The sequence below is a fragment of the Labrus mixtus genome, chromosome 6 (assembly GCF_963584025.1).
Source record: "Labrus mixtus chromosome 6, fLabMix1.1, whole genome shotgun sequence".
In the NCBI taxonomy this organism is placed as follows: domain Eukaryota; kingdom Metazoa; phylum Chordata; class Actinopteri; order Labriformes; family Labridae; genus Labrus; species Labrus mixtus.
Window position 1 is genome coordinate 24700187 of NC_083617.1, and position 21871 is coordinate 24722057.

The window sequence follows — 21871 nt, forward strand, 5'->3', positions numbered from 1 at the left end:
CTTGGCTTCTCCTCACACTCTTTCATCTTTAGCTTAGCCGAGTGATTTGTGACACGCTGGGATTTGAAATAGATTCTCTCTCCTAACCCTGTTGTCCTTGGTTCACCTGAGCAGCATGGCGCAGGGAGGCACCTGCTGTCGGCATGCTAAGACGGATCCCCCTGAACCCTCTGTGTGATACTGACATTCTTCTCTAAATAGCTGGACCAGAGTTGGAAGGCCCTCGCAGATTGTGTCTTTCAATACGTCTCTGATGAGTTGTGCTTTTCTGTGCCCTCTGTGTCGTCTGCAGGCAGCTGTACGTGCAGGAGGCCTGCAGGAGTCAAGCTGCAGAGCGGGACGGAAATTCACTGCAGAGACTCTCAAAGGAAGAGTATGTGAAAATGATGCTGCCGGGGAGTCCTCCAGGAGAAGACGGGAGTCGGAAGGTGAGGTCACTGTAACTGTTTTACCGTTTGACCTTTAAATAGCATAAGGTTCTTATCAACAGTCGTGATATTAAGCATGGCTGCTTTCGGAGAAGAAGACTGGAGTACAGAGGGAAAAAACTAAGCTAAGTAAAGCTGAGGCTTTAAAAACATGCTTTTGCCACTTTAAGTCCAATTTAGAATATTTAAAGGAGCAGTATGTAACTGTGTCACCTAGTGTTTAAAATGGGTACTGCAGTCTAAATTCTAAACATTGTAGAGAGCTGTGTCTCTAAAGTTAGAAGGAGGACATACTGGCTTCACATTTACTAATATCTGCTATAAAAGAGGCTTTTTCTCCCGTATGAGTGTTCTGCTGAGTGATGTCACTCAGCTGTGGCTAGCTGCACTGAGTGTAAACATCAACGCTGAGACAACATCGAGGCTGTAGTGATCATTCTTCTGAGGAGAATAATGAACGTTTATAACAAAGTGCCTAAAGAGAGGGCTTTCTGAACACAAGGGGGGATGGTCACTTATTCTAAATACAGCATGCACTGAGTCTGTTCTCCAGCCAGCTGCTCTGCTGACTGCCATTTACTGTAGGTAATAAAATGTGTGTATTGATAAGAAAGCCGACTTCCCTCCAAACTATCCCTTAAGGCTCTTTCATCCTGCCGACTAACAGGTCAAGAATATACAAGTCCAGACTGGCAGCAGATAACCTCTTGCTGGGAAACAAGTCGTGTCAGGCAAACATCTGCTGCCTATCAGCTGATCTCCTCCAACACAAAACCCTTTCAGTCCCCATTGACTGGCACCGAGTGTTTGGCTAATTTAATTTGGAGCAGGGCTGGGTTTGCTCAGTCGGGATGTCAAGGATTAAAGGCAGGGAGTGCATCGATGTTTGATGTACTGGGTCCTGCAGACTCTATTAATTGCATCTTCAGTCCTGCACACGCCAACCCTCCTCCCTCCCCTCCAATCCCCTGATCCATTATCCACCAAGAAGCGACCCTGGGGACGTACAAACCGTCTATTTTTGGATGCTGCTCAACTCTGATATAAATGCACTTTATCCCTGCTGCAGCCGGGCATGTCCTCTGGCATGGGCGGGCATCGTCCCCAACATGAAGCTACTATCAGGCTGTCCTGCTTGAGCACTGATCTTACTGTATAGAAAATGTTGCGCTTACAATAGAGCCAGCACCAGTGCATCTAAATAAAAGCCGGTCTATCAGGCCCGCTGTCATTTCCCTTCATTGGGCGCAGGTTTGTTTCCCACAGAGAAGCAGAGCGCAGTAACCAGAACAAAGGTGCAGAGTGCTGCTCGATGTCTTTGTTGTAATCGTGCTCTCATGTCTGATGATACAGTGTGTGTGGAAAAGCAATCTGAGAGAGAGAGAGAGATGCATGAGAGAGGGCACAGCTCCAAACATTACACCGCACAGTGCACACATCTGATCCCAATGAAAGCATACTGCTCTGCTCGGAGACTGCATGTTTTCAATCATCGGCTGGCAAGGACAGGAATCAAATTACAGTAATGACAATGTTGGAAACATCCGAGATGTGTTCCTCATTTAATGCAGTCTGGCTGGTTTCATCTCCTAAGTGATTAAACAGACTCTACTACGCTAAAGGTTAATGCGTGTGTCACTTCCGGCGGTCATCCGATGCCTTTGTGTGGGCGAGCAGGTGCAGGGAGATTTTCCTCGCCAGCCACCGTGTCTGCTGAGACGTCCTTCCACAGACAGGCGGACTATTGTGTGTCTGACGTAAAAGGAAAGGCAGTTCACAGCGTATTCTCCCACAACGTTCCTCTTTTTGATCCTCCTGTGGGAGAGAAGAGAGCGGCTGAATAGGTGGTTGTCCGACACATCCTCCCCAGTGGCCCGTCAAAGGTTCTTCAGCGCTGGTTGTTGTCTTTGTTCAGAGCGGGCGGCGAGGGGGAAAAAGTCAGGGAAATCAGGGAAAAAAATCTCTGAGCGTTTGTCAGTGCTGCTTGGACTGATAAGAGCGTTTCTGTTGTACTAAAGAATTCAGACACATTAGAGCCAGATTCACGCTGAGAGTCGCTGCCAGCTGAGGTGGATTCAGACAGAAATAGTCGTAAATCTCGCAGGTTTGATACATCAAATATTTTCACTTTAATGTGCTCAGCATGGCTCCCTTAAAGAGTGCCGAGAGAGAGAGAGAGAGAGAGAGATAGAGAGAGAGAGGGTTTGATGCTGCTGATGAAATAAATAGCACAGCTCCTGAAAAAAATATTAACCGGTTTCATTTGCCGTGACTCCCTTTATTGGAGCTCTAAATCAGAGCTATTTCTGCTCGACATGAGAGAGCAGCAAATCCCGTTTCAAGTTGTTTTGATGGGCGAGAACCTCATGAGGTCTAATCTTGTAAAAGTGCAATAAGAGACGTGCTTGTTAAGTTCTCCGAGATGTTCAGTGTGGATGTGTGCAGCTTTGGATTCCTGCGCGTGTGTCTTTTAAAGACGGCGTTTAGATGTTTGTTAAGTTTGCACGCTGGGGTTTGTGGGGGGATCCGTCTTTGAAAGTGAGACGGCTGGGTGTTGGCTCGTGGGGACAGCAGTGTAGTTTGGGTTACAGCTGGAAGCCGTAGGTAGACATTAACTCATCTGGCCATCTGCCCCCGTATATCATTAGTGGTGTTTTTGATGTCACTAGTGCAATATTTATGCAAGCTGACGAGGACAGTGATGGATCGCATCGGTCTTTGTGGGTTTGTGTGTTTGAACAAGAGATCTTCTGTCAAAAATCTGACCAACGTCTCATGAAGTGGAGAATCTCTGCAGCGTTATTCTGTGCGATGGTTCACAGACGACTTCCCCTCCAGGAGGACGCTGCTTTCAAACACTCAGCAGCTTTTGTGATTGCGACCTCGTGTTGCCCTTTGACCTCTGCATCTCCTTACCCTGACCTCTATATGAACCCTCTCTGAAGAGTGTACACGAAGCAGAAACGATCTTTGTATGAGATCATTATAAAAACATCAAACTAAACGCTCCACTGGGTCTGTTTTATGATCAGATAAAATACCATCATATCTGGTGTATAGGACGCACTCTCGGTACCTTTTAGTCCTCTAAGAAGTGCGACCAATATACGGGTCTAAAATACTGACAAACACGCCGTCATTACCCAGAGTGAAGCCACCGCCATCGCTCACTGCACATAATTCAATTCAATTAAATTCAAAGCTTTATTGTCATGTAGTTGTACATACAACAGTCGTGCAAGCAAATACACACACACACACACCTACATCCCATTGTTCTCCGTGTAAAATGTCCATAACAGACTGTGAATAAGGTGCTAGTGACTGTGATCCCTGAGATATTTAAAATATAAAACAAAAACTAAGGCTAAGCCTGAAGTGACCTGAAATGTTTGAAAACTCACCTCTGTTCATTGTTGCTTGCACGATGTGAGGATACACAGCGACGCAGATCAGGCTGGCAGTGCCAAAAGGGCCGAAGCTTTTTCCAAAATGTTGGCAGCGTGTTTGTGAAATGTAGACAGTGTGTAGGAGGTCGGTGAGTTTGAATCTTGTTTTTGTTTCTGTGATATCTGAATAGGTCTCCATATCGTTAGAATTTTACTTGAGTCGTATCAAAGTTTACAATTCTTATATCTCAACAACCTTGAGTTTCGCTGAGTCCTCTCGTCTCGCTGTCTTTTCTCACACTCAGCTCGATGACTCTCAGCTGTTCTCGGTCCAGTGACCTCTGTCACCACCTCCACACACCCTGTCCCCCGTCTCTCCCCTGTCTCTCCCCCGTCTCTCCCGCTTTGCCAGACTCTCCAGCTGTGCTCGATCCATCTGCATTTTCCTCAGAGCAGAGTCTGTAATTGATTCCTGACAACGCTCCCCGATGTTCCCGTCTGTAGACCTGCTGTGTCGAGGAGAGGAAGCAGCAGACGACGGGGTCAATGCTGGTTGTTTGGAGGTCATTCAGCTCCATCATCTCTCACTCCTGACAGATTGTTCTTCCTGTCTTCCTCTCAGGTGTCAGCGATGGACAGTCTGTCCCCGAGGCGCTCTCTGTACCGGACGCTGTCAGACGAGAGCGTGTGCAGTAACCGTAAGGGCTCGTCCTACGCCAGCTCCCACAGCTCCATGCTGGACCAGGCCATGCCCAACGACATCCTCTTCAGCACCACCCCCCCTTACCACAGCACGCTGCCTCCACGTATGGTCCACAACCAGGGGGCGTCAAACCTGCGCAGTAAGTACAGACGCTAACTCTCCCTCGGCTGAGAAACACTTTGAGCCTGTTTACACCCGGTGTCAACACGCAGCCTGGCTGATCTTAAAATAAGTGGACAGATCTACGTACAGCTGTTTCCACCTGGCACAAGAGCGTGTCTCCAGATGTGTCTTTAAGTGGTCGTGTTAACGCTCTACATGCTCAGAAACAGGTAACATGTCACCTTCATTGGCTGATAAATTAACCTAATGAGATGAAAAAAGGTGATGCAGACTCACAGCCAAAAGCGAGCTTGTTCAGGAAAGACAGAGAGAGCGGATAAATACTTCAGAACGTTTGGATGTGTCTTAAATCGTCAAGCTTTATGTTCCCTTATTATCATGTTGTTTGAAAGAGAAGTTTATAGAACCCCCCTGCAGATGTGAGTCTCTGTAAACCGGACTGACAGATGTTATAAACACTCTTCTCCTCTGAAGTCAATGACTGTGACCGACTACAGCTGAGTATAGTAACTGCAGCAGTGAGGGTCAAACAGTTCTCATATTAGTGTTCATAACTTCAGGGTTTCCCCCAAAGCTTCTGACGCTGAATATCAGCTAACATGTGATAGTAGAAAGTGTCGATCACTGTTCATGCAAAGTGTCAAAAACCACAGACCTCAGACCTGCGACAGTGAGCTCTGACCTCTCCAGTCATTACATCAGTTCAGTGTTTTAATTTGTGCAAAAGAAAGAAGACAGAAGTAGACATGTCCAAACTAAATGCACGGGTGTGACAAAATAAATCGTCTTCCTGTTGACCAAATCGACAAAACAAGTAGGCGAGCAGCACACTGGTCGTATGTGGAACGTTGTAAACATGTTCAGCTCTACAGCTCTGCACATTCTGGCTGACACAGCGTAAACTGCGTCTCCTCGTCTGTCCAAAAAAATATGTGGTCCTCGCTCCAGCACTCGCCATGCTGGGTTTTTCCACACATTTAAAGGTTTTCACCTCGGGGTCGAAGTGCAGCATGGCGACTGTGGAGCATGCTCAGAACACCTAGTCCAGTTTGGGTCTGATTGAGTCGTAAACATGCAAAAGTAAACCGCACTGTCTTAGTGCACACCTGTTTAATAATACAATCAATAATAATACACACCTGTCCACTTCAGATCAGATCACATGTTAACACCAGGTGTAAACAGCGCAGACTTGACTTCTCTTAAAGGATTCTGCAGAGAAGCTCGTTTCAAGAAAAGCAATCAGAACTCTTATTAAAAGATCTCTCAGAGACGGGGAGGCGGACCGTCTCAACGTGAAGCTCCTGGATTATCATCCGTCCCCCGTGGCACCAGATAAGAGCCAGGATGTAGACACTCGTCTGAAGAGCCTCTCGTGTCCTACCAATATCATTAGCACAACTGGTACTCACTCCAGAAACACTCCTCAATGCAGCCAGCTAATTGGACCTGGGCGAGGCGGAGAGAGCAGCTTGCTCTGGGCCCTGTCGGTGCGTCTGCATTAAGCAGACACCTGTCACCGCTGGCTGCTGCCTCTCCTCTGAATATGTATCTGTGATGAGCGCTGTGATGTGTCCTGCCTGCACCGCTGCAGCTCTGTAACATCTGTGACATGAACATGCCTATTTTTCCATCAGGAGAGTCACCACGTCTGTCACACATTATGTTTCATTCACTCATACGTCCCTGCCTGTCTCCCCCTCTCTCTGTCCCGCCTGTCTCATTTCCATACCGCTCCTCATCCGTCTCCGGCTGCCGTTTGTTAGATAGAAAATGGCTTTTGGAAAAGATGTTTCTCCCTTTAGCCTCTTCTGGCTGTCAGCCTGATGGATTCCCGATTGTTTTGAAGGGTAGTCGAGAACACAGGCGCTCTCTTTTTTTCTGACTGAAACAGTCCAATTTGGTAAACAGTGAATCACTCGGGCTCTGAGACGCTGCGTAAATTGAACAGAGAGTGTCAGCATCACCTCAAGCTCTCTCTGTCTCCTCTCCACTCCTCCACTCGTGCTTTTTCTAAACGCCTCTCTGCAGAACGGGGAGCTTGTTTATTGCACTCGCTGTCTTTCAGGGCTGACAGGGAGGGGAGGCGGGGGAGACGGAGAGGAGGGAAAGAAGATATTGATTGAAACATGAAGACATTCACTTAGACAAGTCGTTTATCACCCCTCAGACAGCAGCGCCAGGCGAGTGCTATGCAGAGATGGTTGTTTGCTGTCACATATACAGACCATAAAGTTAAATAGTTTGTCAGCTGTAGCCGGATCTGTTGTTTTCCCTGCATCCCTGCAGAGCTGGATTTGAGTCCAGGTATGATTTGATGGGAGGTACTTTAATTAGTGGAGACTCAAACTTTCAGGGCGTTTGGTTAATATCCTCCTTTAAGGTAACAATGATCAGTATGAAGAAACCTCCCTGCCCTCCCCCTCTACGCCTCTCAGTTCCTCCCCCGCCCCCTCCTTTCTGCTCTGATGGGTGACTCAGAGATTAGCCCTGAACTCACGGCCAGACTCAGACATTGATTGGAGTGCCCGCCTGTCTCTGCAGGTGAGTTTTGGTTCTCTGACGGCTCCTTGGCGGACAGGTCCAAGTTCAGCGACCCGGGCCTCATGCCCCTCCCAGACGCTGCCTCAGGCCTGGACTGGTCTCACCTGGTTGACGCAGCACGAGCCTTTGAAGGTAACCAGCCTGGCTGAAGCTGCTGACGCCTCGTGTAACCTCCCCCCCCCCCCCCCTCCTCCTATAGCTGCTAAGCGTCTGTGTGTGTCTGTACGTCAATAATCTGCTAGTGCTAGCTTGCTTAGCTTGTAGATTTGTGTGCTCTTTGTGTGTGTGGTTCCTCTAGTGTCTCCTAAGTGCTGCAGTAGAACTTGTAGGAATCCTTCTTTGTTGTGCTCCGAGCCCCTTTGTGATCCCATTCAGCACCCTAACTCTTAACGTTTGCAAGATGTCACTCTGGGAGAGTTCTGAAGCCCAGATCAGACCAAAGATTTCTGATGAAATAAAACTGTTGAAGAACTTTATTTACAGATTCTGCATCAGAGGTTTGGGCCTGATTTAGTTCTGATTGTGTGTGTAGTCCGAGTAAAGTCGTCCAGCAGCGGGTCAGAGAGGATTTGCTGCTCAAAGGAGTGGAGAGCAAAAGTGTCGCATTCTGCAGCAGAAACCCACTACACATCGGCAGTCCACTAACAACGAGTTAGCTTTAAGAAACGTCTCTTATCAGATATCTGCATGCGAGCACAGCTAACAGTCCACTCTGAGACGTTGTCTTTCAGCTACTACAACTATCTCGCTTTGCATGTTGCTGTCAGACTGTAAACGATGGCAACGTGCGGAAAAGGAAATCTTGGCCAACACTAAGGTTATCAAAATCAAAATGTTCTTTACTTTCGACATGATCTCCGTTATTTAAATGACGAAGCTTAAAGAAAAACTTCCAACGAGCATCGGGAGAGAGCACACTGTCTGAATTACACAAATAAGTTAGCAAGGTTTCACACTTTGCAAATATATTTGTGTAATTTAGACAGTGTGCAGGAGTTTGTCTGCAAATGACACTATTATGGCGGCCTAGGACTTGTGTTTCTGTTGCCGTGGTATCAAAGCAGGTGTTCATATGGATTGGTTTTTTAGAATCAAAGTTTAAAATTCTGGTCTTGTGACTATCCTAGGCAGGAGTATTTTATAACTAACTTCTGGCTACAAGCCTCAAAAAGATGACCATCTCTCCCAACTAAAATATATAACCATCAGACGATTAGCCTTTGAAGGAAAATGTTGCAGCTGGTGAGCTAATCAAGTCTTTGATTGGTTTGAACGACCAATCAGCTCTTACCAAAGTGAGGCTGTACAGACAGATTCAAACGATCAGCTGGTGGAAATGACAGAATGTTGGAGAACAACACTTCAGTTTGTTGGAGGTGTTTTTCACACAAACCTTCAACAGGATTTTTAAAAAAGCCGGTTTTGTCAGCTGCTCCTTTTTCAAATCAGCGTCTCCTCACCGGTTCATCGACTGATTAGAGAGCAGTGACAGTCGTGTTAGCCCGGGACTGAATGATGCAGAGGAATATAATACTTACTTTATTATTGTTTGAAAGCAGTTCAGCTCTTCAGCACAGATAAACCCATTCACACCTCTGCACAGCTCGATGGATGACCCCGCTCCTCCCCGCGCTCAGTGAAACAGATAAACAGGATCTGAAGAACAGTGGCTCAGACGCAGAGCTCATACCATCTCTTCTTGTTGCATTGGTTTGAAGTTGCAGGAACGTGCAGGAGTTGTACTTTTGATCGGTCTCGTTGTGAATCTCGGGTCTGAACTCGCCTTAGCAGTGATGCCTCTTCACCATTGAGCTCTCAGGGTTGATAATCAGGGGTCATGTTTTTCCTCCTTTGACCTCTTGTTGACACTCTGAATGTAGGTCGATGAAGAAGCTGGATCCTTTCAGATTACAAATGAAGCCGCCGTCTTTATGCTACGCTAATTAGCATGGACATGTCATAACCACTTCATGGTCAGCATCATCATTTGTGTTCATCTATCTCCCGGTTGAAGTTCTTCTCATGCCATCGTGTTTCCCATACATCACGGAAACGCTCACAATGCCACGAGATTCTTTTTCTTTCCACTTGAACTGCCTCTGACCCCGAGACCAGTGAGCAAGCAGCGTAGCATGTGACCGTTCATTTGTCATAATTAATGAATTCGCTGTGCGCTTCCCTCTTTGATACGTTTGCTGCTGCATCGCCGGCAGCAAATCATTTAAAAAGAAGTGGAATCAGTGGAGATGATGCAGAGTCTGACTGGCAGCAAGAAGGCAGTTGTCACGCAGGCTGGCCCAGAAAAAGCGCTGTGTAAACTGGAGCCCTGTTGCCGAGCAGAAAGTGGCTCCAGGCTGACATTATGACGTGTGTGTGTGTGTGTGTGTGTGTGTGTGTGTGTGTGTGTGTGTTTAACCCGCTCTGTTTGGAGCCGAGGGGGATAGAGAGAGAGAGAGAGAGAGAGAGAGAGGTTGCCACAGACGTAAAGCTTTTATAGCTCCATAACCTTGTTCATGTGCGTCCTGAGAGACCGTTTGTGTTCAGGAGGCAAGAAGACGGTTTGGATCTACATTAAACACTCTGCCATCCCGAGGTTTAGAGAGTAGAATCAGACGGAGTTATCAAAATATGCTTTGATGAATTAAAGCAGTGAAAAGATTTTAGTTCAATCACTAAAATCTCTTTCTGTCAACTGCTGCATGTGTTGATATTCTCCGCAGACAAGAGAGAGCGTTTACTGAAATTGATCGTCATGTCATCTTTTTGTTTGTTTGTTTTTATTTGTTCGTGCTCTAAATCTGGACATCAGGCCACGCACAAACGACGAGCTGCATCCCCTGCTCTCCTCCAAGTCTTTAATCTTTCCGATGCAGCCATCGAATATGAGAAAGAAATCTCTCATTCATATGTAAATTAAAGCTCCGTCCCCCGCCGCGTCTGAACAAGAAACTTGAAGGCTCCTTCAGCTTTTGTCTTGGGGTGGATTAGCTTTCATTTGGGGGCTAAATGAATGGACGGGTTTCCTTAATCTTTTCCATGAATATGCAGATTCTTCTATCTTCTGTCTCAGACCGAGGGCTGCAGAGAGTAAAGGAAAAGAGCATTACGCCTTCAAACTGAGCAGTCCCCAAGTGAAACATGCCAACTTTGGGGTTTTCCATGGGGCTTTGAGCGAGCTTAAGGGCCTGATATGGTAAAACAAGCATGACTGCTGCCTCTCAGCTCTGTGGGATCCAGACCATTATGAGCCAAACAGCTGTCAGAGGAAGCTCAGGGGGGGCGGGGCACCGGAGCTACACCCGAGGGAGCGACTTTATCTGTCGAGAAATGTTCTGTGTACCACCTTGTTCCTTTTGTTCTGCGTATAGATCTCTCTGTGTGAGACGATTGTCTTTAAACTGAAGCACTGATTCATAAGAAGCATGAATGAAGCACCTCATCCTGTCTGTGAAGCATGCCGTGTGTTGTTCTGCTCCTTTTAGCTGCATGTTGTCACCATGAAATGCGTTGCTGAACACTCGTCCTTGTTTTGATGCTGAAGGCGAGCAGATTATGACCATGTGACGTCTCCCGTTCTGTCTGTAGACCAGCGCGTGGCATCCTTCTGCACCATGACGGACATGCAGCGGGCCGAGGCTCTGCACATCTCCAGAGAGCTGACCAGACGAGTGGTGGAGGCGGAGGGAGCAGCGCTGGAAGCAGAGTAGGTGTTACACACAAACACAAACACAAACACACAAGAATCAGCAGTGAGGAACAGAGAGCTTCATACTTCATCCTAGAGGGAGCAAAAGAGTTTACAATAAAGTCGCAGCTCTGTCCCGCTCCCTGCATGGTCGTGAAAAGTTTAAAGTTCCAATCAGTGAGATGTGTAGTGAGTGAAATGATAAAGTGACCTTACTATATGATCAGACATTAAGGAAACATGTTATGTTGAAGTGCTGGCTTCTCTGACAACAATGCAGCAGACAGTATGTCCTCCTTCTAACTTTGTTTGGACCAGAGAAGGTAGGCGGTTTTAAGGCACCCCACACGGCCGTTTTGGACGCCCCTCGGTTTGCCAGATATGAGAGCAGTTAAACAGTTCACGATGATAGATTTGTATTTTTAAAATGTTTATTTGTTTTTTTTTTTTTTTAAATGGAGTAAACTTCAGATTTGAGACCCAAACAAGAACGTCTTTCATCTTTTGGCTTGAAAAATCACAAATTTAGTTCGTCCATATTTGACTGTTGATATTCTTTTCAGCAATTCATCCGTCCTGTCTAGACTGCCGCTTCAAACCGCGTTTTTTACGTCTGTGATGTTTCACCTTTAGTATGAATGTTAAAAAGGCGTAATGGGGGGACGATGTGATCTCACCTCTGTACCGTCTACAGAGAGGAGATATGTTTTCAGTGGAGCCAGCATGTAAACTCACAGACTGGGACACAGATATGACGCCGTTGTGGAATTAACATGGATGTTCAAAGACGTGATGAAGGCGGGGCTCAGTTACGGCACGTTGCGAATAAAGCAGTCTGAAAAAGAGCTTCTGAAATATTCTTTAGTATCTTAACCATCAAAGGTTGATCTCAAAGAAGGAACATTGGAACTACCTTTTTATTTTCATATTATATTAAAAACACGTCTTGCCTTCAAGGCTGCAACTGGATTTGCATGTCCCCTTTAACTTTTATATCATATTTGATCATATGCTTCTTGTTTCTAAACAAAATCAGCTTGAAAAATTAAGTCTGCCAGCATTTAGTGCAAGTATTGACTTCTGGTAGCGAAGCAGAGGTGATTCTAATCAGCTGCCAACAATCCTCCTCTCAGAGAACAAAATCCAGCTTCTCCTGCTAGAAATGGAAACGCTGCTTGACGTGTTAATGCCTCTTAAAAGTTTCTGACACTTAGGATGTCGTGTTCCCTGCACAAACAGACAGGCCACAGTAACTGAAGAGGTTAGGGGTTTACCTAAATGTTCACTTCCAGGTTCTGTTTGGAGGAAGACTTTGTGTTTTTATTCTATTACAGTAGAGTTCTTAACAAATCCTCTTTTCTGTTCCCTGACAGAAGCTCTCCCTCCACGCTGACCGGCAAAGTGAACCAGCTGGAGGTGATCCTCAGACAGCTGCAGCACGACCTCAGAAAGGTGCGGAACTATTTTTTTATTACGTCTTTGTCACCTTTATACTTATTTTTTGTCAGCGAACCCAGATGTGTGTCCCAGCTCCAGAGAATAAGCATTGAGTAATGTGCACCCCGAGGTCTGTGTAATACAAACTCATCCACTTAATTCAATATCCTGCTTCCTTTCCTTATTGTTTCCCAGCCCAACACCCCCCCCTCCCCTCCCTCCCCCACTAATGTGCTTAAAAGAGGGAGGAAATGCACTTTTATCAGAGCAGAGAAAAGGCTGCTTTGCCATGTTAATGCCTCCCTTTTACACAACGCTGACGAGAGGCGGATGTTCTCGTAATAGCGGTCCTTTTATCAACCTCCTCTGTGTTCTTTTATTTTTTCCTCATGTCCTGTTGTTGAGTGTGTGTGTGTGTGTGCGTGTGCGTGTGCGTGTGCGTGTGTGTGCGCGTGTGCGTGTGCATCCCTGACCTCCCTCCATAACAAGACAAGTACAGAAGTGCCATATTGATTTTCCTGCGGCTGACTGATAAAACTCAGTAACTGTTCATTCACCTCTAATGATATGTTTGAAATTCCATTATTCAGCGTTTAAAAACTGTCTGTCACGCTTTATTTTGGATTTTTTACTGTCTCGAGCAAAGGTACTTTATTTCCTGAAAAATGTCCTGGGTGAACCCAAGGAAGCTACAGGCGAGACGCTTTGTTCTCTCACGATAAAGTGACAGTAAAGTACCACGCTTTATTGATTTATTGTTTCATAGTCTGTTCCTGCAACCGACGACCCCTAAGAACGTAGGTTGGCTGTGCACGGGGTACCATGTTGGTCTATTACTTTTTTTTTTTAAATCCCTTCCTGTAGAGTGTAGGTTAGGACATGAAGCTCAGAAACAGGAAGTGGTTAGGGATCCCAAACAGCTCAAAGGGACGGTAACAAAGGTCAATGTGTGATGTCATAAGGTGGATATTACTTTGGACTCATCAGCTGAGCTGTCTGAGAGTTTGTTAAAGGCGTACAGGTGTTGTTATTTTCCATCTCTGCAGGAAGACTTAACTACGGTGCGGTGATGTGGAAATGAATGCAATTTTTGCTTTCATTTCTTGACCATAATCTCATTATGGTTGTTGTGTTAACGCTGACAACCCTTCTCCATTTAAGTCCAGGTCACCTGGATTTACATTTGCATATAGCTAGAGGTATATAAACACTTATTCCTGACCAGTTTTACTGCTGAACAGGATTGCTAAGATTGGTTGTACTCTTATATGCAATGACACTAAAGCTCCTCTCTCTGTGTCTCTGCAGGAGAAGGAGGACAAGGCGATGCTGCAGGAGGAGGTGCAGCACCTGAGACAGGACAACATGCGGCTCCAGACGGAGAGCCAGACGGCGGCGGCTCAGCTCAGGAAGTTCACAGAGTGGTTCTTTCACTCTATTGACAAGAAACCCTGAGAGAGAGAGAGAGAGAGAGAGCAAGAGAGAGAGCCGCTGAATGAAAGATGGAAAGAGAGAGAGAAAGCTGCAGCGAGAGAGAGAAACAGAGATGGCCTTCACTCCTCCTGGGCTCCCACTCAAATTCTACTTAAGACTCCCAGACGATCCGAACTTTAAAAGGAACCCTTACCGGCCCCCAGACTCTTTAAAAAAAGCCCCGGCTCAGGAGACTCTAGTGCAGCCCTGTGTGGTGGAACTGAAACCCTGATCTGTACCTCTGTTTTTGGGATCCTCTCCAGTCTGAACTGCAGGGCTGTTTCTGACGTTAACGGTTTCTCCATCCCAGCAAACGAGACTCTTGGGAAACCTCCTCATCTCCAGCGCCAGGGAGAGGAATCGAGCACGGCAGCCCCCAGGGGCCCCCGCTGGAGTCCCTGGGATCTTCTTACAGTAGTGGAATGTAAAGCTCATTTACTGTAGTCAACATTTAATCTACCTACGTATGTCCCGTCAGTCTACTGTACTGTATTCTCAGCTGTACTGTATCATACTGCGCACACTGTCACACAGCTGTTTCTGTGCAGAGAGGGGGAGGGGGGGGAGGGGCGAGGAGGGGAGGAATGTACTGGACTAAATGAAGTGGTACTTACTGTCTGCTTGCACCAAGAGGAATCCACATGTGGCGGTCTTGAAACGTACAGCGGGAGGTAAAAAATGAATGTAGCTCAACTGAGACCCTTTTCTTTCTGGATTCCCAAAGTCACAAGTGATTCACGTTTCTGAAGCTCTGGGCCACGTCGTCATTGATTGGTTGATTCCACTTCTTTCCTTTTTTTCCTCAGTGTTGTAATGTAGGGTCACACAGCAGTAATTCTTTGGTGTTTTTTAAAGGTGCTTTTCCCTACACACGTTTGTCAGTAGTTTCCATTCACTGTCACAATGTCCTAGCAATAACAAAGTGGTAGTTTGAAACTGTGTTCAAAAAAAAAAGAAGAAGAAAAAGAAAAAACGAAGTTAGCACAAGCGTGTAGAGTTCCTGTGGAGAAGCAGTCGTACTTGACGTGTATTTATAAAACAGGAAACAGACTGTGCCTAAAACTCTCGGTTGTAAATGGATTGTTTCTTTTTGCTTTTATTTCTCTTTTATAAACACATGCCTTGTCTGTGGCTCACTGATATAAAGTCGTGTGTGTGTGTGAATGTGTGTGTGCGTGCGTGAGTGTGCGTAGGTTATCACAGCTAAACGTGTTCTTATGCAGTGGTTTCTAGAGCATTAGAGCAGGCGCCAGTGAACCACACTTACAATGCCAAATGTGTTTATTTGTGTACATATCTGCCACAGAAGTGTCTTGTATTTAACACTTTAATTTAAGCTTATTTAACCTAAAGTTGTTTATTTTATTAAGGGTATTTGTTTGGTTCTGCACTAAGGAGAGATACAGCTCTGTGTATGTTGTAAAGTGTGTAGCTTGCCAGGGCAACAAAACTATATATTTAAATATATAAATGATGATTTTTGGAGATTCCAACATTTGGATGCTGCTAGATTACAGTTTGCTGGTTTGTATGCTTTTAAAAATGTCTCTCTCTGTAAACGGTCTCCTCCCGGGTGGGACACTGGTTGCTTTACTTGTTTTTGTTCTACTTTTTGTTCATGTTTTTTTTTAAATAAATGTAGTTGGAAAAATAAGTGATGTTTCTCCTTGCCTTCTTTAAAGTTGACCTTTTCTGCTGATCTCCATTTTAAACTAAATGTGGGCAAAGTTTCAGATCATGGGGTGGCTGTGACTCAGTTGATAGAGTCAGTGGTCTATTAACCGGAAGGTTGGGGGTTCAATCTCCAGCTCCTGCAGCTCCATGTCCGATGTGTCCTTGGGCAAGACACTTAACCCCAAGTTGCTCCCACTGCTTTGTTGGTGGCATATGAATATGTATGAATGGATGAGTTACTTCTGATGGACTCTTTACTCAGCAGCCTCTACCATCAGTGTGTGAATGTGTAGGTGTGACTTGCGGTGTTAAAGCGCTTTGAGTCGTCAGAAGAATAGAAAAGAAATATACAAGCTCAAGTCCATTTACCTTCATGAGGTATGTTGGTGTAATCCCAGGATAAGTCTGCAGAGGGCCTTAAATGGCTTGTTCTGCAAATCACTCGATAGTTCCCCAAAATTAAACCAAGAATTTCACAATTCATAAGCTTCAAGCCTCTACGTAAGCCGTTGAAATCTTTTCCATATAGGCTCTCTTCTCCCCGCACTGGAGAGCAGCCCTCCTCTAGTAACCCTGCAGCGTTCTGCCCATAGACTGAAAATATAAATGGACGAAGCCTGAGTGACGTCTGTTCCTGCAGGGGATGCATGGCGGTCTCCATGCTGGAAATGCTGTCTCAGCCTAACTTTCAGTCAACCTAACGACAGACTGAGAGCTGGAGCTGAGGTGGGTTTTAGGACATGTCCACCCCGGCAGCTCTTTCAAGGACATGCGCCCCCTGAAGTTCACCTAAATGTCCCTAAACTAACCTTTATGTGTACAGGGTCTATACATACAACTTATTTACAAATCTACCCTTTAAATCACTTTGATAACTTCTATTATTTTGGTCACAACTGCAATAGAGCGACATCAGAGGGACTAAAGATGTCGGAAAAAGACATCAAAATAGGATATAAAAATCTAGTTAAAGGTTTCAGAGGACAGCTCTGCAGGTGGAATAAAAGATGGACTTCTTGTCAGCCAGTTCATCCCTGCTCTCCAGGCGTACACACACACATGCTAATTTAAGAAAGAACATTTGTTGAGCTCCCGCAGGAAGATAACAACCTTTTCTGTGAATCTTTTCATCCTCTATTTTGTAAACAGCAGGTGTGCTAAGACTTTAGACTGGAAACAGGAAGCTATAATGTGTTTGTGACTTGATTCTCTGGGAGTTGCTGTTTTTTTTAAATAAATGACAGATGTGGATTTCACCACAGGGACGACAGAGGACTCACTGAATAATTAATCAGAAGCCTTTGTTTGGGGATTGTTTGCAACTCCCAGCATTAAGTTTCTGCTCAGCTGCTACAGTGCTCCAATCTAGGATCTTCACAGTGGAGATTCTGTTCTGTTGGGGTCCTAGGCAAAAATAAGTAGGGTGGCCCTCCAACCGTCATCATCATTAAGTCTGCTAGTGTCCCAACGCTAACGCCTCTTCCTCTTTTTTTGTTTCCTGTAGACGGAAAATTCCTCTTTGTTTTTATTTGTTCATAAATTTTGGGACTTCCGTGGCTTACTATGATCAGATCTACTTAATGTAATTACTAAAATGACTAAAATATAATATTATTTTTCTCTGGGGACACTGGAGACATTTCCGTTAATTGTTGCTCTTTTAAAAAAAAATAAACGTCATACACAAAATGTTACACAACAGGTTTTTAACAGCAGTAAGTAACAATGCACTGCATCCACAAATACAGACATTTTAATCAAATGGATCAAAATAAGGTAAACAATCAAAATTATCTTAAAGTTTAGATTTAGTAATTAATCACAAAAGCAAAAGCATCAGTTTCCGTAGTTTATTCAATTTTTGATTGATGCTTTGTGTCATTCCAGTCTGCTAGCTTAACATGTACAAATACAACAAGACAAACAAACAATTACTCTACGATGTTAGATCCTGGGATTTACGGTAAATGTGCAATAAACTAAATGAATGACAGTGAGTTTGTGTGTTCTAGTGTTTTAGAGCTAACTGTCTGATTATGGAGGGAGAGTGGAGGCTTAACGAACTGCTAACTCTTGAAATGAGGATGCTAATTGCTAACGTAATGGAGGACGCCGTGGTTGTGTGCCATACATGGCGAATAATGATGATGACGGGGATGGAGACCGAGACGGTCAGAACAAGCGACACTAGCTGAAGCTAACTGGCAAGAGCTAGCTTAGCAGTGACTGCTCATTGTGGTTTCCATGGTTACCTTGGCGGACTCATAGATACAGTAAAACTCTGCAGATGCTTTTTGTGGGGACTTGGATTAGTATTTTGGTTGATGTTACTTTGTTAAAGTTTGGTTCAGATTGCATTCAATGTTTACAAACATTCATTCATCTTTACATCTTGTTTTTTAGTAGCCTAATCATATTTGTTGTTGTTGTTTTGAAGGGTGTTGAAGCTAGCCACTACTAGCTTGTTGTTTTCAATGCCTTCTGCATCTGCAAGGTTTGTGTCTGAGGTTAAATTGAGATGAAGATCAAGGCTATGCCAGGTAAATATAGATTTAGAGCACCATTCATACATGGGCTAGTAACCCCCAGTGCTTTACACAGTTTAATATCAGAGCATTAAGAAACAAAATATATTGAAATATAATCATATTATCACCTTTTGATGGTTAAATGAAAACAACATTTCTGCTTAGGCAATAGTATTTTTCTCCTTGGGTCACTTTCTAACACACAAAATACAAGAAAAATGTTTCAAGCAACATTGTAGGAATTTGACTAGGTGCGCTTGTGCGGCCACCGAAGAACGTCTCAGTCTGTTCTGAATTATATCTGCAGGGATGGACACTCTGCTTCTCGCTCACTCTCTCTCTCTCTCTCTCTCTTTCTCTTCTTAGCTTCATCCGTCTCCCTCCTCTTCCTCTTAGCCTCAGCCGTTGTATCAAACAGTACAGAGACGGGCTAACTGGCTAGTAACGTAAATCTGTACACTTCTTGAGAGACAACTGCGGCCCGCTGCCAAACTTAGATTGAGGCGCTCTGTGGACATGAGAGATATGCAATTCCGCCTGTTTAAAGTTGCTGTTCTACTAAATCAACTTTGAAACTACCATTTAATGTGGACAAGTTGTTGTTGCTTTAAGTTATGTAGTCAGTAGTTGCACGTATTTGTTTGTGCGGGACCTTAAATCCAGAAGTTGTTTTCTGAACTTGTTTAAATAAAGTCGACCACTTCATGATGGAAGAAGAAGGTTATGTTACAAGGCTTACTTTGACCTCTGCAACTCCACACTACAAATCCCTGTGTGTGTGGACGTGTGGAGTGTTTGTGCATTAGTGTGTGGACGAGCTCTGGGTTTGGCCGGTGTGCAGTGAGATGAGATAGTTAATCTACATGTGCATGCACGCTGCCAGGACAGCAGATGGGAGCTCATGCTGGCACAAGGCGAAAGTGTGGCCTGTTTCAGATGGAGGAGGATTCCAGGGTTTGTTGTGGAGGATGCGATCAGGAGTTTGAGCGCTAAAGAGAGGAGCCAAATGGTTTCAGCATCAGCGAAACCTGGCGGAGTATCATGGACAGAGGTCGGGTCAGCAGCAGAGAGTGAGGAGGGAGAAAATGTAATCCAATACTACAATGACATGTAGAGTTTTATTAGCCTTCAAAATATGCTGACAGGCAGTGAAGTTAGACCCCATCCAATTCATTTGAAATCTCTTCTAACCAGATGGAAGAGCTTACAATCACGCACCCTGTATTGATTTCTAATATTTGGGCCGTGTCAGCAGTTGACGGAATAAACGCTGGAGTCTCTCCACGGCTCAGGAGTGACGGTCATCCAGTCTGTGCTCATCAAATGTAATAGCATGTGACTGGGACACAGTTGTCATGCTTCCACAGTCCCACAGCAGATGCTCCCCTGCTGTGAGTGCCACCCCAGTAAGGATCACATTACCCAGAATTAGTGTTCAGTGTGCCCAAAGCACAGCTGGCACAGCTCAGAGGGAGGGGGGAGATATCGACTGTATGTGAAGGTCAGTCTGTAGTAACTGCTGGCAAAATATCAAATATCAGTATCACTTTCTTGAAACAATAGAGGAGATTATGTGTTTCTGTTTTATGGATCTAGCAATTGGCTTGGCAGGGAATTACCTGGAACGATATGAAATGTTGTCTGTGCAGTGCAGTGTTCAGAATGGTTGTTGTGTGTACTCCTCGGGTTCGATCATCAAGAGAAGTGGTTCAGATAGAAGTGATTGTACTCGACCTAAAAAGCCTCTGCATGTTTCTAATAAGCTCCACGAGCAGAAACGTGCTCAAACTAGGATCAATATTGGAGATGCTTTTGAAAAATGGAGAGAGGTTAGAACACAGAAAGGTTTACAGACCGATGCAGAGCTGGCTAAACACTGAAGCTTCAGTGTCCACCACATGGTGACCTGTGTGAGCATCGACTCTAGAGAGGGGGGGGGGGGGGGAGACAGCTCTCTACTACTCGGGGTCAGAGTTACATATTGCTCCTTTAAGGCCGTTCTATGTGACCATTGCTATGATTGTTACGCAGAATTAATTTCAACATTAACATAATTAATGTCCAACCTTAACCAAGTGGACTTTAAATCCAATGTGGTTAAAGTTAGCTAGTAACATTTTAATCTGGGTCCTCAGTGGGTTTTGGGTTTTCTTTTGCTTTAACACATTTTACATTTCCTACAGAAATGAGCATGTATAAATAATTGAGCACTAGTCTGGTATGAGGCATAAAAGACTCTGCAGATGTACAAAAAGTCAACAGGCTTGCCTTTGGTCGTTGAAATCTCAATAGTGTTGTGGTTCTGTGAGGTGTAACGGCAGGATTAGCTCGCTCACCTGAACTGCTTATCTGTGCAGCTCATCTCTCCTCTGCAGGCGCTTTGAAATTCCCTCTCACTCACTGGGGAGCTGCATCTCACACACAAACAAAAGAAAGAGAAGAAGAGAGGAGGAGAGAGGGGAGGGGAGGGGGAGGAAAGAAAAACCTTCAGAGAGTCATCTCTCTCCCCATCTGCCTCCCAGCTCCCCACGGGTAGTCACTATCTGTCAGTCAAGTCACAGGTGACCACCCTCTCAGCTGAACCTAGTGAAGGGCGACATTTCATAAGCCACTTGCCTGCCTGCCTGCCTGGCCTCAGTAGAAATCAGAAAAGGCAAAGAGAAAAAAATACCATCTCCAGAAAGGTCAGCTCAGGCAGAAAAACTCGAACTCTCACATCCAGCTGAGACAAAAACCTCCGCAGAGCCCCTGTGCTGTGAGTGAGGGGATAAAAGGAGGCTCATGTCTTGTATTCTCTGCGTGTTGTTTCACTGCCAAATTAGATAAAGAGACAGGAACAAACAGATAAGAGCGCCTGCTGAATTATCTTTATTTGCTGAGATGTCCTTGTCTGTTGTCCTTTTCAGCCTCGGGGCGAGAGCGGGTCCTGCAATCGATTCTCAATCGGCTGCTTCCAGTGCAAACAGGAGGCATTCAAGGTGCGGGGCGGGTGGTCGAGCGGGTGGTGGTAAGGAGGGGTTCAAACCAAGATCTCTACGCTGACTTTTCCCTTTTCTTTATTGAAGGTATTGATTATGCAAAGTTGGGTTAGTCTGGCCTGGCCCCTGTGTCTGAGTGGAGGGGTTGTTTCAGAGGGTCATGGGAATATTGATGTCTGCAAGGTGAATGGTAGGTGTGAGAGTGGGGGCGGATAGAAGCGAATAACAAACAACCCCCACTGACCCATCATCAGCAATAAAAGCTTAACTGGAGAAGTAATCGATCTTCTGTGTGAGAGGAGACACCAGAAGGTCAAACGAAAAAGTGGCTCTGAGCCTTTCTTGTTTGCACGTAGAGCTCAGGAAGGAGAGCGGCCTTTACCTTCAACCTGACATTAAACTGTTAATTACAGTTCATGGAGTTGAACCCATCCCGCCCGCCTGAAGGACTACGCCCTCTGTACATGGGCCAGCCACCAGGCCACCGGCGCCCTCTTCTTTCCCATTACTGTGTTCTCATTCTAATCATTAGTGAAAACATGTTTTAGAGTAAAGAATGATTTCAGATCTACTTGATTTAAGTCTACTCTTGACTTCAGTCCGTCACACCTCAATGCGCCTCGTTCTTTCCAGAGTTGTAAGACGAGCAGATGTCTCCATTCTAAACTGTTAAACAGATGTCAAATGTAATGAATGTCACATCAGGAGGTCGCTACCTTACAGTAAGACCGTGACCTCTTTTTCCACACATTAAATAATCTTGTGACCTAATAAGAAAAAGAGTCTGGACAGTCCTCTGAGTTTAATTTAGCTCCAACTGGTAAACCTAGAATTCTGTTTTAAGATGTTCATGTGTTAAATATTCAACTTTACAGCAGTAATAAACATGTTTACATCCTGCTACTAAAA

The 21871-nt window shown here is 45.1% G+C and overlaps 1 protein-coding gene across 5 annotated transcripts in view; it reads left to right on the forward strand.

Moving 5' to 3' along the window:
* The window catches only part of LOC132975829 (signal-induced proliferation-associated 1-like protein 2), a 115097-nt gene extending 99661 nt beyond the window's left edge, over positions 1-15436 (forward strand). For 4 of the 5 annotated variants that reach the window (XM_061040653.1, XM_061040656.1, XM_061040658.1 and 1 more), the window contains 6 exons: positions 293-428; positions 4440-4659; positions 7188-7319; positions 10773-10890; positions 12246-12324; positions 13618-15436. In XM_061040653.1, coding sequence (XP_060896636.1) covers positions 293-428; positions 4440-4659; positions 7188-7319; positions 10773-10890; positions 12246-12324; positions 13618-13764 — 832 coding nt within the window. In that variant the 3' untranslated portion in view covers positions 13765-15436. The remainder of the gene's footprint in view (positions 1-292; positions 429-4439; positions 4660-7187; positions 7320-10772; positions 10891-12245; positions 12325-13617) is intronic. The other variant, XM_061040657.1, reaches the window with a different exon arrangement.
* The last annotated feature ends 6435 nt before the right edge of the window (positions 15437-21871 follow it).